Source organism: Muntiacus reevesi, chromosome 1, assembly GCF_963930625.1.
Source record: "Muntiacus reevesi chromosome 1, mMunRee1.1, whole genome shotgun sequence".
In the NCBI taxonomy this organism is placed as follows: domain Eukaryota; kingdom Metazoa; phylum Chordata; class Mammalia; order Artiodactyla; family Cervidae; genus Muntiacus; species Muntiacus reevesi.
In genome coordinates this window covers 41,317,553-41,331,860 of record NC_089249.1, presented here as the reverse complement: position 1 = coordinate 41,331,860, position 14,308 = coordinate 41,317,553, and the positions used below count along the sequence as shown (strand labels likewise).

At 47.4% G+C, this 14,308-nt stretch overlaps 1 protein-coding gene across 2 annotated transcripts in view; it reads left to right on the top strand.

The window, feature by feature from the left end:
* FAM234B (family with sequence similarity 234 member B) overlaps positions 1-14,308 on the top strand; it is an 83,951-nt gene that overhangs the window by 66,192 nt on the left and 3,451 nt on the right. For both annotated transcript variants that reach the window (XM_065941033.1, XM_065941043.1), the window contains 7 exons: positions 3,662-3,809; positions 4,135-4,276; positions 6,025-6,168; positions 6,315-6,396; positions 7,941-8,096; positions 11,142-11,256; positions 13,600-13,820. In XM_065941033.1, coding sequence (XP_065797105.1) covers positions 3,662-3,809; positions 4,135-4,276; positions 6,025-6,168; positions 6,315-6,396; positions 7,941-8,096; positions 11,142-11,256; positions 13,600-13,820 — 1,008 coding nt within the window. The remainder of the gene's footprint in view (positions 1-3,661; positions 3,810-4,134; positions 4,277-6,024; positions 6,169-6,314; positions 6,397-7,940; positions 8,097-11,141; positions 11,257-13,599; positions 13,821-14,308) is intronic.

Sequence of the window (14,308 nt, the reverse complement as noted above, 5' to 3'; positions counted from 1 at the left end):
CCTACATCACAGGAAAGAATATTTTAATGGCCAGAATTGTCTCAGTTTTAAGTTTTTGTTCCTGAAGCTTTTCTCAGAACTTTTGTCAGACTTTCTCTTAGACTTTTTCTTGGACTGTCCAGCCTGAATCTGCCAGAAAAGGCTCATGGACAGAAGAATTGAACAACTGGCCAAGAATATTTGTGGACAAATGTGTCTATAGAACATTGTAGCTTATTGTAATTTGGCTAGACCTCATGATTTTTGTAATGCATACACGGAACGGAGTTATTGGTACAAAATGTGCAAGTGAAATTATTTAGAATGGAATTGAATTTGTCAGTACTTTATGGTTTTTTGTCAAGAGCACCATAAACTCAGTGCCCTACCAGTCACAAGTTTCAGGAGCCCTGCTCTAGCACCTCAGATGATACTTTATGTTCATGAGATGAGAGAAAAGAAGACAGATCGTGAGGGAAATTTCCAAAGATGAGTCACTTTTAGGGGTCCTTTCTGTTTGTTTTTCTCCAACTGGCCAGTTGGGCTCGGAGAAGATTGAACCAAAATGTCTGGAATTCTGCACATAATCTTTTTTCATTCTGGTCATTGTGAATAAAGAGATTGGGGAGTTGGGAACATTTTAACAATTCCATTCATCAGGGAGTGAGTCTCAGAAGGTTCATCTGTCAGAGAGTGGAAAGTATGGGTAGTTTTGTTTTTTTTTTTTAAGGAATTATGGTTGTTAGCAGAAGCACAGCGAAACATTGAACAGATTTACATGTCCTGGACAAGGTTATAAATCTTGGGCTTGACTCTTCCATCTGGCTTCTTACTCACCAGCAGTGGTGGACAGGATGATGGTTTGGACCTGACTGAGGGACCCTCCATTGTGAGGAGTCTGTTTTAGAAGAGTGACTTCTCATCTACTCCTATTCTGTGCCTTTTTTTCTTTTTTTGGATGGTAGGGGTATGGGTATAGATCAGTCTCCATTCTGTCTGGAAAGTGATAGGTAGGAGTAGCAAAGTCTTGGAGAAGTGGTGGGATCAGAACCATTGCTTCCTCTTCACACTGACCTTTCTGACTTCTATACCAGCGACAAAGAACCTGAGGAACATGCTTGCTGTCCGCTGTAGACATGGAAGGGGGACTGAGGCATGTCAGGTCTTTGACTTTGAGGGGTGGCATTCTTAGATCTGGGCTTAGAGTAAGGTGGCCTTGGGATGTCTGGGCCTGGCTGGGGTTAGAGAGCGCATCTGGGCTAGCACGTCAGAGGGAGTGGACCTTGGAAGTCATGACATTAACGCTGTCACACTGTGCTGTTGGACAGTATCTCTCACTGATACACTGTTCCAGACACATGGGCAGTCATAACCTCTGAGTCCTCAGGCTGATGGCAATAGCACTGATTTGTGACATAGTTTATTTCATTCTTGGTGTGCTCTAGAAAATTCTGTCTTATGGGTGAGAAATCTGCTTTCTCCTAGCTTCCATTCATTGTGCCCACATCAGCCCCCTAGAATGCTCTGAATGAATCTAATCCTCTTCTACATGAACGCTCTTTTGCTGGAAGCCTGGTTCCTCCAAAGCCTGCTACTGTCAAGCCTGAAAAAAGAAAGTATTAGTCGCTCAGTCGTGTTTGACTCTTTGTGACCCCATGGACTGTAGCCCGCCAGGGTTGTCTGTCCGTGGAATTCTTCAGGCAAGGATACTGGAGTGGATAACCATTCCCTCCTCTAGGGTATCCTTCCTGAACCAGGGATTGAACTCAGGTCTCCTACATTTCAGGCAGATTCTTTACCGTCTGAGCTACCATGGAAGCCTAAATAGCTAGTTTCTCATACTGTTCCTCATGCAACATGATCCAGACCCCTTCTTTCTTGATTTCCTTCTTTTTTCACTCCACTTTGTCCATATCCCTTTTATGTGGTACCCATAAATGAAAACTGTATTCTGTTTGTAATATAGCCAGTTATATCAAATAAGGAAATTGTTAACTTTTTCTGGTATTGACTGCATATATCTATAAATGCAGCCAAAGATGGTGATAGCCTTCCTGTTTTTGTTTATAATCAGTTAAAACACCCATATCTTTCCCACTACTTCTTTCTTTGTTTTTTCCTTCCAGTTTTATTGAGATATAGCTGACATAATAGCACTGTATAACTGACATATAGCACTGTTTAAGGTGTTACAGCAAAATGATTTGACTTGCATGCATCATGAAACGATGACCACAATAAGTTTAGTGAACATCCGTTATCCCATACTGATGCAAAATTAAAGAAATAGAAAAAATTTTTCCTTGTGATGAAAACTCATAGGATTTATTCTCTTAACTTTCATATATGACTTATAACTGTTCATTATATTTATTATGTTGTACATTACATATCCAGCACTTATTTATCTTATAGTTGGAGTTCATCAGTTTCAACCACCTTCCTTCAGTGCCCCCTCCTCCCACCCCCGCCTCTAGTAACTGTGAATCTGATTTCTTTTTCTATGAATTATTTTTGAAGTATAATATAATTAACCTGTAACAGTATGTTAGTTCCTGGTGTACATCATACTGATTTGATATTTCTATATATTCAAAATGACCACCACAGTAACATCTTGTTACTGTGAAATATCCATGTCTTTTAATTAATGGGCCAATTTTTTCTTCAAGATTTTGACCCATCTTCCAACCTAAAACTTTTTGGAATTTTTCAGTTTGTCATACAGCATACTAGCTATCTCTCTCAGCTTTGCGATAAACCTGAATTCTGTTCATTCATGTCTTTGATAAAAGAATGAATAATAGAAATAAGATAATAGCTGGGTGAGGTGACATTCCACTAAAACCTCCCTCTGGGTTGGCGTTGGCCCCTTCTCGGGGTACACTGAGAGCCATACCTCTTTATCTTGTCCATAAGTATTTATGACAATAAACCCTGTCAAAAGCTTTACTGAGATCAAGACAGCAATGTAGTCCTTGTATTTCTCAACCAGTATCTCTATTCCCAAAAGAAAACCGTCTTGTACAGGGGTTGACAAACCGTGGCATGCAGGCCAAATTTGGCCCACTATTTGTTTTTGTAAATAAAGTTTTATTGTCACACCTCTTCATTCACATATTGTCTTGTGGCTGCTTTTATACTAGAGTGGTGGAGTAGGATAGTTGCTGCAGAAACTACCTGGCTGGCGAAACAAAATATTTACTGTCTTACGCTTCCCAGGAAAGGTTTGCTGATCTCTGAGACTGAGGTCGATAGTGGCCAGGCCAGACGTGTGTGTTATAATGGGAGCACATGGCCTGCACTGATTCTCGTGGGACCAAATATCGCCGGGGATTTATGGGTATAGGGCTGGGTAGTGACTGCTGGGTCCTGTATTTAGCTCTAGGCTAGGGTTCTGTGCTCCAGGAGACTGCTCCTCAGCAGCAGCTGTGCTTCGGAGAAATTGCCCAAATCCCCGTGCAGGTGCCCTTGGCTTGTATCTAACAAGGGAATGGGGCATTTACTTCACTTTCTCACTTCCCGGGAAATACAGCAAAGCAGGTGTGGCCTTGGGCTTTTTAACTTTGGGAGGTGTTTCTGACCCCCTTAGCTAACAAGAAGGAATGCCTATGGAGAAATGACTTGATTCGGTAACAACAGGGTTTCTGTGGGCTCAACCCTGGTCTTTCACTTTTATCAGCCAGATCTGTGTTTTCTGCTGGTGTCTGGCCGGACAGGGAGCCCCGTGGGCCGACCTGTGAAGTACAACATCGTGGGAGTGGGCAACCTGATTGGCCCTCAGGTTTACATCACCACCAGTGGGGCCGCCTACATCCTGTTTGGCTTTGGTAAGAAGCGAGGCTCGTTTTTGCTGCTGTCCCCGTGGGTGTGTGGTGAGGTCTCCCTGGGCGGTGGGGAGAAAGCCTGGAGTCGCTGACACCAGCCCTCTGTCACCTCCTCTGCTGGGGAACCCCGCCACAGGGTATTCACGCTGCTGTCCCTGGCCGCCTTCTCCAATGAGAAGACTGCTCAGCGTCTGCTTAGCCACCTCCCTACTGGCCCCCTGTGTGACTCCATCCCTCCGCCCAGGCTCTGGGTCTCCCACTCCTGTCCTTCCCCTGGGAAAGTTCTTTTGAGTTCAGCTTCTCCATGTTGGTTCTTCTGTGCTGTTAGGTAATATCCAGGCTGTCGCCCTGCGGGATATTTTCGTTCAGGCCCAAAATCGAGACAGCTTACCACCTTCCCTGCAGATAGAGGAACCTGAGTGGGAGAAGCGGAGATCCGTCAACCTGTCTGAGCTCATTGATGTTTACAGGTGGGCAGCTGTCTGGTCCTGCCATGGTGAGACCCGAGCCCACGCATGCCTGGAGTCTCGGTGTCTGGTGGGCTGGCAGACACGTGGGCTGAGGTTTGGGGGGGAAATGGTGCCTGGCTTTCATGGACCACCTCCCGATCTGGTTGCAGGGAGTTAGAAGTACTCTTCTCCTGGCGACATAATGTATTGATGTCTGTGTGTGGATGATCACTTTGCACACAGTTGGCAGAGAAGGGTATTTGTTTGGAGTGGGAATCAGAACGGGGCAGCTGAGACCAGGGAACCTCAGGTAGGGAAATGGATTTATTTAACAGAACTGCTTGTAAAACTCTGCTGAAGGATCAGCCCTGCTCTATTCCTGTGTTTTTCTCTTAAACAATCATTGTGGCAGAGGCAAAAATAACATCCATGAAATCTTTTTTTGTTTCTTTTCCCCTCATTTTTTTCTTAACTAAAAACATGTTATTTGTCATATGCAGTGGATGTTATCCTTTTAACCCTGGGCCTGGGTAATAATTATCTTTGTTATTTTTCTACCAGAAGCTTCATATCACTTTCTAGCATTTTCTTTGTTGTTGTTTAGTGCTAAGTTGTGTCTGACTCAGTCCTGTCCAACTCTTTGCAACCCCATGGACTGTAGCCCACCAGGCTCCTCTGTCCATGGGATTTCCCAGGCAAGAATACTGGAGTGGGTTGCCGTTTTCTTCTCCAGGGAATCTTCTCCACCCAGGGATTGAGCCCATGTCTCCTGCATTGCAGGTGGATTTTTCACTGCCGAGCCACTGGGGAAACCCAGTGTTTTCTTAGACAGTATCATATTGTGTCAGTGCATTTGACAGATGTTAAATAGAATGGTCCCAGTTGTACAGAGTAAGAAATATTGGGCTGGCCAAACAGTTCATTTGCGTTTTCCCTAAAGATCTTACAGAGAAACCCAAATGAACTTTTTGACCAACCCAATAATTTGATGAAGTGTCGAGTGTGAGCTGGTGCTGAAACTCCAATACTTTGGCCCCCTGATGGGAGGAGCCAACTCGTTAGAAAAGACCGTGATGCTGCGAGAGATTGAGGGCAGGAGGAGAAGGGGGTGACGGAGAGTGAAATGGTTAGATAGCGTCACTGACTCAATGGACGTGAGTTTGAGCAAACTCCAGGAGATGCTGAAGGACAGGGAAGTCTGGCATGCTGCAGTCCATGGGATCGCAGAGTCAGACATGACTTAGTGACTGAACAACAGCAACAATGAGAGTGTGAGCCACTCTCCAGGCTTAATGACAGTTCCCGGCATCCTGTCCTGATCTCTGGCTCCTTCCCTGTCATTGTTCTCGGCTCTGTTATCTTTCCAGAACATCCAGTGTGAGAGGCATTTCTCCTGTCTGTTCCTTCTGAAATTGCGTGAATTTTCTCGGGCTCCTTGATTTCTAAAGAAACCAGGAAAAAGAGATTCAAATGAAACAGCAAGAGTGCCCCTCTTTTAAAAAAATTTTTTTCCTAGCCACACCATGTAGCATGTGGGATCTTACTTCCCCTACCAGGAAGCAAACACGAGTCCCCTGCATTTTAAACATGAAGTATTAACCACTGGATCACCAGGGAAGTCCCAAGAGCACCCCACTTGACAAGACACTGGTAGGAGACAAACGCAAGGGCCTGTACAGACATGTGCACTTAGAGGATTAGCCAGAATATGTGGGCAGGAATCTCACCGCAGCCTGAGACTAACTGTTGGGGTTTCTCGTTTAACTCAGCAATGGGGTGGAGCTCCTCCAGATGGTGAAGGCGCCGGATTCCAACAGCAGCAACCTCCTGATCACAACCAGACAAGGCCTTGTCCTGCTTCGGGGGCAGAACCTCACCCCTTCCTGGGCTTTGGGTGTTCAAGGCCTGCGCAGGTTAGTGATGTGCTCCTGTTCACTCAAAACTGCCCAGAACCATTGCTTAATGTGACTGTCTGGAGCTGGTGCAAGGGGAGTGGGGGGGTCCCATTCTCCCCTTTTGGTCCTTCACTTCCCATCACTCACGTTGCTCTCACTTGCAGCCAGCCTACTCCAGGGTATTTCACGGATGATGAGACGATAGACTTCCTTCTGCAGATACCGAACGGAGTTGGGATGAAAAAGGTAAAACCTGGGGACGAAGATCAGTCAGAACACATATCCAGGATGAACTTGGTGTCCAGGCCTGTGCTTGGCATCATGAAAAATAGGAAGAACCTTAAAACACGGTCCCTTCCTTCCAAGAACTCCAAGTGTAGCCGGATGGGTAAAATGAAGTCACAGTGCTAACATCTACAGCAGCAGAAGCTTTTCTCGCTGCCCTCCTCCTTGTGTAGCAGGTCCTTGTGGATTCTCGGTGTCCATGTACTTTCTCAAGTCTCTTGCTGGGGAAAGGCAGGTGTCACTAAATGTACCACTTCAGTTTATATACTGAGATTTCAGAGAAGTTGGGTCAACTGGGGCGATGGGTTGTCATGGAGGACTTCATGAAGGAGGGAAAGGTGATCAAGGGCCTGGCAGTTGGGTTGCACTTCTAGAAGAGGGGCAGATCCACTCAGGAGCTCCTGAAGCCCTGAGATGGACGGTGGAGTGTATTCCAAGGTCACCAGTGTTGTTGTTGTTTGGTCGCTAAGTCGTGCCTGACTCTCTGTGACCCCATGGACTGTAGCCTGCCAGGCTTCTCCATCCATAGGATTTCCCAGTCAAGAATACTGGAGTGGGTTGCCATGTTCTCCTGTAGGGGATCTTCCCGACCCAGGGATCGAAGCCAAGTCTCCTGCGGCTCCTGCATTGCAGGCAGATTCTTTGCCCGCTCAGCCATCAGGGAAGCCCCTGGGATTTTGGCAAATGAGAAGCTGTTTTGTTCTAGAACTGTGCACTATGAGGGATTTGGGGTGATGAGGAAATATACATGCAGCCAGGAATTTTGAATTCCCCTTAATTCTACAACTGAGATACAACTGAGTAAATTATCTCTTAATTTATTTTTTTTGCCTGTTCGGAGTTTGCTCTTTTAAATTTGAGGCTCCCTGTGGTCTGAGCTGCACCTCCCAGGACACACATGGCAGAGTCAGACTCTAAAGCTTTAGCACAGGGGATGGGACTGAGCTGTCGCCTGATCATGTTCCCCTGACTGTGGTTGGCCATGGTCACCAGCGGGAAGGGACACAGACGAGGCGTGGATTTTAACTCCTCCACAGCAGAACAGCTGCTCCGCCCAGGACCGCCCCAAGTCCAGAGTAATCGGTGTCACTTTGTGTCTCTGAGCCTCCATTTCCTCATCTGACAATGAGAGGAGGCCTCCATGATTTATAATGTCCCTTCCCACCGGGAATTCTGCAGTCCTTTAGTCTCCGTCTAGACTCCCGGTTGTGTTGTTCGGTTGCTAAGTCATGTCCGAATCTTTGTGACCCCATGGACTGCAGCACACCAGGCCCCCCGTCCCTCTCTGTCTTCCAGAGTTTGCCCAAGTTCATGTCCTTGTCCAGACTCCTGGACCTACTTGTTATGTAACGCTCCTTGAACACCCTGTTGTTTGCATCTGATTTAAGCTCCACCTGTTAATGTATGTGTTGTTTGCGTGTCTGTGGGCTTTTGTCTGGTTTTGTGTTTGTGTGTTTTGCTTTCTCTCTGAGGATGGGCCGTACTCATTGCCTTCTCTTCTGCAGGTGATGGTGGTGGACGGAGACTCTGGCCTGGTCACATGGAGTTACAGCATCCCGTGCCACATGAAAGAAACTCCGGCCACATCAGCAGCCACTGTGGAGCAGAAATCTGTCTTCCTCTTCTGGGCTGAAGGACTGTCAGCTGCATCACCCAATCCTGTGAGTGAGCCTAATGTCAGATGGCACCTGCTCTTGAGGCTGACTGGGTCTGGAGGTCTTATTAGACCTGCTGTCTTCCAAGCGGTTCTGGGTAGAGACAGTGACCTGGATGGGTGAAAACCCAGAAGGAGGGCGTGTGTGTGTCCATAAGGCTGATTCGCTTCACCGTGCAGCAGAAACATCTCAACGTTGGGAAGAATCCAAGTTGGTGTTCCTAGTCATTAAGTCATCTCTGTCTCTCTGTCCATCGGCTGAAGATGAAGGTTCCCCTGAGGGATCACAGGAGCGATGTTCTGATATGCAGAAGGCAGATTTGAGAACAGATCTCCTTTTGATTTAATTAATTACTTAATTTTTGGCTGTGCTGGGTCTTCATTGCTGTGCGGGCTTTTCTCCAGTTGCAGCGAGTGGACGCTGCTCTCTAGTTGCAGTGGCATCTCTTGTTGCAGGGCATGGGCTCGGGGGTGCGCGGGCTTCAGTAGTTGCAGCACGTGGACTCTGGGTTCCCGGGCTCCAGAGCGCACATTCAGTAGATGTGGTGCATGGGTTCAGTAGTTACGGTATCTGGCACGTGGGATCTTCCCAGACCAGGGATCGAACCCATATCTCCTGCATTGGCAGGCAGAGTCTTCACTCCTGAGCCACCAGGGAAGCCCTGAGAACATCTTCAGTACTATCTGAAGGGGCTTGAATGGGGTTGAGGAGATGGGGGGCTGCCTCTGCCAGGTGCCAGGGGGTTTTGAGTAAGACTCACTCTGATTTAGTTCAGTTAAACCCAAGCTGACCAGCACCTACTGTGTGCCAGGGACCTCAGGGTAAACTGGGGACAGTGCTGCCCTCTGGAGGACAAGCAGATGATCCTGGGCGATGGGGAACCTGACGGAGGGGCAGTCCTGAGTTCATCAGCCTTGCACTCTGGGACTTAACCTTTGCTGAGTCTCAGGCTGTTTATCCTTTAATGCGGATGCTAATATAGTCCCTCGCTTTAGGATCAGATTTCCAATGATGATTGTCCTAACTCTGAAGTTCCCTGACATGTGACCGTGGACATTCTACCTAACATTTAACTTCCTGGTTTCCTCATTTAATAAAATGAGGGACTCAGACCAGATGACTCTCAAATGTAAGCGTCTATAAATAAGCACAAAACAAAAGCAGGTTACAGATGCTCTATGGAGGTGCAGATACAAAGTCTAGAGGGAAGCACAAAAGGAGAAGGGTCTTCGTTTTGTGGAGAGGGACGGCAATTAGGGAGCTTTCCATGAAAGAGGTGGCATCGAGTTGGGGATCTCGTGACAAGAAGTGCTTTAATGTGGAAATGGCTCTTGAGGAGGACGTCCAAGGGGAAATGAGATTGGCCAAGGACAGGTAAAGCCTAGTGAAGTGTGAGCTTGTTTCACTGACCTTCTTGGAGCATGGATGTGCAGGCAAATAATCGTAGGAGGCTGGGAAAGGCTGATTTGAGTTAAATGGTGTAAGACCTTGGTTTTCACGCAGAGGAGTTTGGGCTCCATTCTGTAGGCAGTGAGGAAGGACTTTGGTTATGTCCTTTCTTTTTTTTTTTTTAAACTTTTAATTTTATATTGGAGTGGTGCTCGTGGTAAAGAACCCGCCTGCCAGTGCAGGAGATGCGAGAGACCCGGGTTCGATCCCTGGGTCGAGAAGATCCCCTGGAGAAGGGCACAGCAACCCGCTCCAGGATCCTAGCCTGGAGAATCTCATGGACAGAGAAGCCTGGCGGACTACCGTCCATGGGGTTGCGGAGAGTCGGATACGACTGAGCAGCTAACACTTTCACTTTCACGTAGTTGATTAATAATGTGTTAGTATCAGGTGTACAACAGAGAGATTCAGTTATACGTATACTTGTATCTATTCTTTTTCAAATTCTTTTCCCATTTAGGTTCTTACAGAATGTTGAACAGAGTTCCCTGTGCTATGCTGTACACCCTTGTTGGTTATCCTTTTCTTTTTTTTTTTTAAATAAGTTTTTATATTGGAGTCTAGCCAGTTACCAATGTTGTGATAGTTTCAGGTGGACCACAAAGGGACTCAGCCACTCATGGTTATCCATTTTAAATATAGCAGTGTGTCCATGTCAGTCCCAAACTCCCTAAGTGTCCCTTCCCCCTAGCCTTCTCCCCTGGTAACTTAGGTGTCTGTGACATGACTAAGCTATTTTCTTGTCATCTGAGCTGCCCATGGTGCTGGGATCCTGGATACAGGAAAGCCCTCTTCTGCTTTGTGGGTACTGGTGGGCGCGGGGTTGTGAGCTTCCCGCCCAAGTGACCCCTCCCCTGCTGACAGTGAAGGAGCAGGGCTGACACTCACTCCACATGGTCCCGGGAGGGGAGGTACTGGGGTAACCCATTCATGGGGTTCCTGTGCTCTGTGGCCTTGTGTCTGCAAAATATCAACCTTGCATGGAGTCAGATGGTGAAGAAAGTTCCCAATGTGCATTGCTTCTGCCTTAGGGGGTCAGGAGACGGACACTGAGCTCTTGGGATTTTTGTTTCTGTAATTAATGAGTGTCTGATCCATGTCTTAGTTATTTTAGGAATAGATAAGATTTTTGTGATTTTTTTTTTTTTTAGCTTGACACTTGCAGTTGGCTTTGCTGTCCAGTGAAAGCAGGGGTCTTTGGTTCACCGTGTTTTCATAAGCAGGCTTTCCCTTGACAAAGCCCCTCCTGCTGCCAGGGAAGAACCGTTCCTGATGCTCTCAGAGGCACCAGACTTCGAGGGTGCCATCATTTTCGCTCCTGGGCCATGCCTATTTCCTTTCTTCCTTTCTTTTTCCCATAAGGGAGAAAGCATTTTCAAGCTCTGGTGGTTTGATGAAGTTAGTGTTTAGTCAGTGTTTTGAGATTTGAAATGACATGTCTCTCGTACGTAGGAGTTTCTCTCACAAACGCCCTGGTGTGGGATCGGGGCTTGGCCTCGTAGGGGATGAGTAACCCCCACCGTCTCTGCCATCCTTTCATCTGAGCAACGTTGTACGAGGGAGTGTGGACTGACCTTTGTTCTCCCTGTTTCTCATCGTCAGGATGTCCTGGGAACCGAGCCACCCAGCCTTCACCACCTATACCTCCTGCATCCCACCTTCCCCTCCATCCTCCTGGATCTGGCCAATGCCACTGGCACCGTGACAGCTTCAGAGGGTAAGTCCCGGGGGTGATGCAGAGGCGGGGAGAGGACATGCTGGCCAGGTGAGGGGGATGAGGGTGTGTGCTGTGGGTCCCAAGCGGCTCCCTGCATTGAGCGGCTCTCTGCATTTCCCTTGGTACCATGGCGCCTGGGGCCACCGCCCAAGAGTGCCCTCTGGGGGTGTACCTGGCTTACAGGGTGAGGACCCACAGTCCCTGAACATGCTAGAATGCTAGAGGCTACGGGGCAGTGCTGTCCCATCCCCAAGGGTTCAGGCAGCTAATGTTTCAGCAGTCATTTACCAATCATCAACCATGGGCCAGGCACTGCGCCCAGTGCTGGGAATACAAATCAGAGTATTTTCTCAAGCCTGTAGGCTCTTAGGAGCCAGAACTCGCTGCAAAGGATAAAACAGGCAGGATATTTCCTCAGGGCATCTGTTTAGCTTCAGTGCATGCTCAGGCATGTCCGATTCTTTGCGACCTCGTGGACTGTAGCCCTCCAGGCTCCTCTGTCTATGAGATTTCCCAGGCAAGAATACTGGAGTGGGTTAGGCTCAGTAGAGACTTTCTTACTGCACATGCCCAGCGCATGGAAACTGGCACCAAGAGGAAAACAGAAGAAGAAAAATCGCCTGCCATCTGACCACTCATGACCACCGTTAACATTTGCAAGTGTTCTATTCCATGTTGTTGTTCACTTGCTAAGTTGTGTCCGACTCTTTGCGACCCCATGGACTGCAGCACACCAGGCCTCCCCGTCCATCGTCAGCTCCCAGAGTTTGCTCCAATTCATGCCCACTGAGTCAGTGATGCTATGCAACCATTTCATCCTCTGCTGCCCTCTTCTACCCTCAGTCGTTCCCAGCATCAGGGTCTTTTCCAGTGAGTCAGCTCTTTGCATCAGGTGGTCAAAGTATTGGAGCTTCAGCTTCAGCATCAGTCCTTCCAATGAATATTGAGGACTGATCTCCTTTAGGATTGACTGGTTTGATCTCCTTGCAGTCCAAGGGACTCTCAAGAGTCTTCTCCAATACCACAATTCAAAAGTGTCAGTTCTTTGGTGTTCAAGCCTTCTTTGTGGTCCAGCTCTCACATCCATACATGGCTACTGGAAAAACCATAGCTTTGACAGTGCTGACCTTTGTCAGTATAGTGATATCTCTGCCTTTTAATACACTCTCTAGGTTTGTCATAGCTTTCCTTCCAAAGAGCAAGGATCTTTTAATTTCATGGCTGTGGTCACTGTCCACAGTAATTTTGGAGCCCAGGAAAAGAAAATCTGTCACTGCTTCCACTTTTCCCCCTTCTTTTTGCCATGAAGTGATGGGACCAGATGCCATGATCTTAGGTTTTTTTTTTTTATCTTAGTTTTTTTAATGTTGAGTTTCAAGCCAAATTTTTCACTCTCCTCTTTCAACCTCATCAAGAGGCTCTTTAGCTCCTCTTTGCTTTTTGCCATTAGGGTGTCATCTGCACATCTCAGGTTATTGATATTCCTTCCAGCAGTCTTGATTACAGGTTGTGATTCATCCAGCCTGGCATTTTGCATGATGTACTCTGCATATAAGTTAAATAAGTAGGGTGACAGTATACAGCCTTGTTGTACTCCTTTCCCAATTTTGAACCAATCATTGTTCCAGTGAACATTACATAATGGTAGTTAAGAATCAAGACCATTTTTATTGCAACACCTGGTTTATAGATGAGGCAGAATAAACACTAGTTTGGTACATAGCTTAGGCCATGAGGTACCGACAGTCTCGGAGTTACCAGAATTTCTGGTTTGCTGTGCTTCCTTTTCTACCACAGTTGGTCAGTCTCCTCACTTCCTGATCTTGGACTTTCTCAGAGATAGCTTTGGGACTTAGCTGGTAGCTCAGTGTAAAGAATGCACCTTGAAGTGCAAGGGACATGGGTTCGACCCCTGGTCAGGGAACTACGATTCCACATGCCATGGAGCAACTAGGCCCGTGTGCCACAACTACTGAAGTCTGTGAGCTGCAACTAGAGAGTACGTGGGCCGCAACTAGAGAGTCTGTGTGCTGCAATGAAAGATCCCACGAGACTCAATGAAGATCCATCGCAGCCAAAATAAATAACTTATTAAGAAAAAAAAGGTAGCCGCTTTGGAGAATCTCAGGTATAGAGACAGAATTTGCCGCTTTGCTGGCCACCAGCTGCTCACCAATGTGCACCCATTGTCTAGTCTGTACCTTGTGTGGATTAGTGCTCAAGAAACGTCTTGTATGAATCAGCAAAGGAGGAAATGAGTGAATGAGTCTTGAGCCCAACCTCTCTCCTGTGAGCCCAAGTCTTCTGTCCTCACTGACTGCTCTGCTTTATATCCTTCCTCAGTTGGGATCAACGACCTGTGGAAAGATGCCTTTTACGTTACCAGGACAACAGGGCCCAGCTCCGAAGGGCACCCGGCCCCCCTGGTGGTCAGCAAGCTCAGCCTGCGGTGGGCGCTGATGGAAGGCCAAATGATCCAGCTGGAGGAGACCACCCCCAAAATCGGCCGCGGGGAGCTGCGCAGATTCCTCTCTCGGATAAAGTTCGTCGACTCTCCCTACCAGGTGACTAGCTTGGGAAAGAAAGAGTGTGGTTACTCTTGAGGGTGAAGGGCAAACACAGCCAACTCCAAGTCTGCTCTTTATAGGTCAGGGGTGCAGGTGGGCACCTTCTTGAGTTGCTAGGTATCAGGAAACAGCTGTTTTGGACCAGCATGATTTCACAGGGGTGAGTGATGACCTTGTACCACTGCTTGGTTGTTCTGAGCTGGAAGTGGTACCCTCTGTCTTAGAGGAGACATTTGGAAGTGGGGGGTCATGGCTTTTACTGTTACTCAGGGTCTTTTCTGGGTAAGGCTGGTGATGCCAGCCTTGTGCAGGGCTTGTGGCAGTTAGCTACTGTGAAGAACTCTGGTGGTGGTTGTTGAATTGCTAAGTCGTGTCTGACTCTTTGACTGCATGAACTGCAGCACGCCGGGCTTCCCTGGCCTTCACCATCTCCCGGAGTTTGCTCAAATTCATGTCCATTGAGTCAACGATGCCATCCAACCATA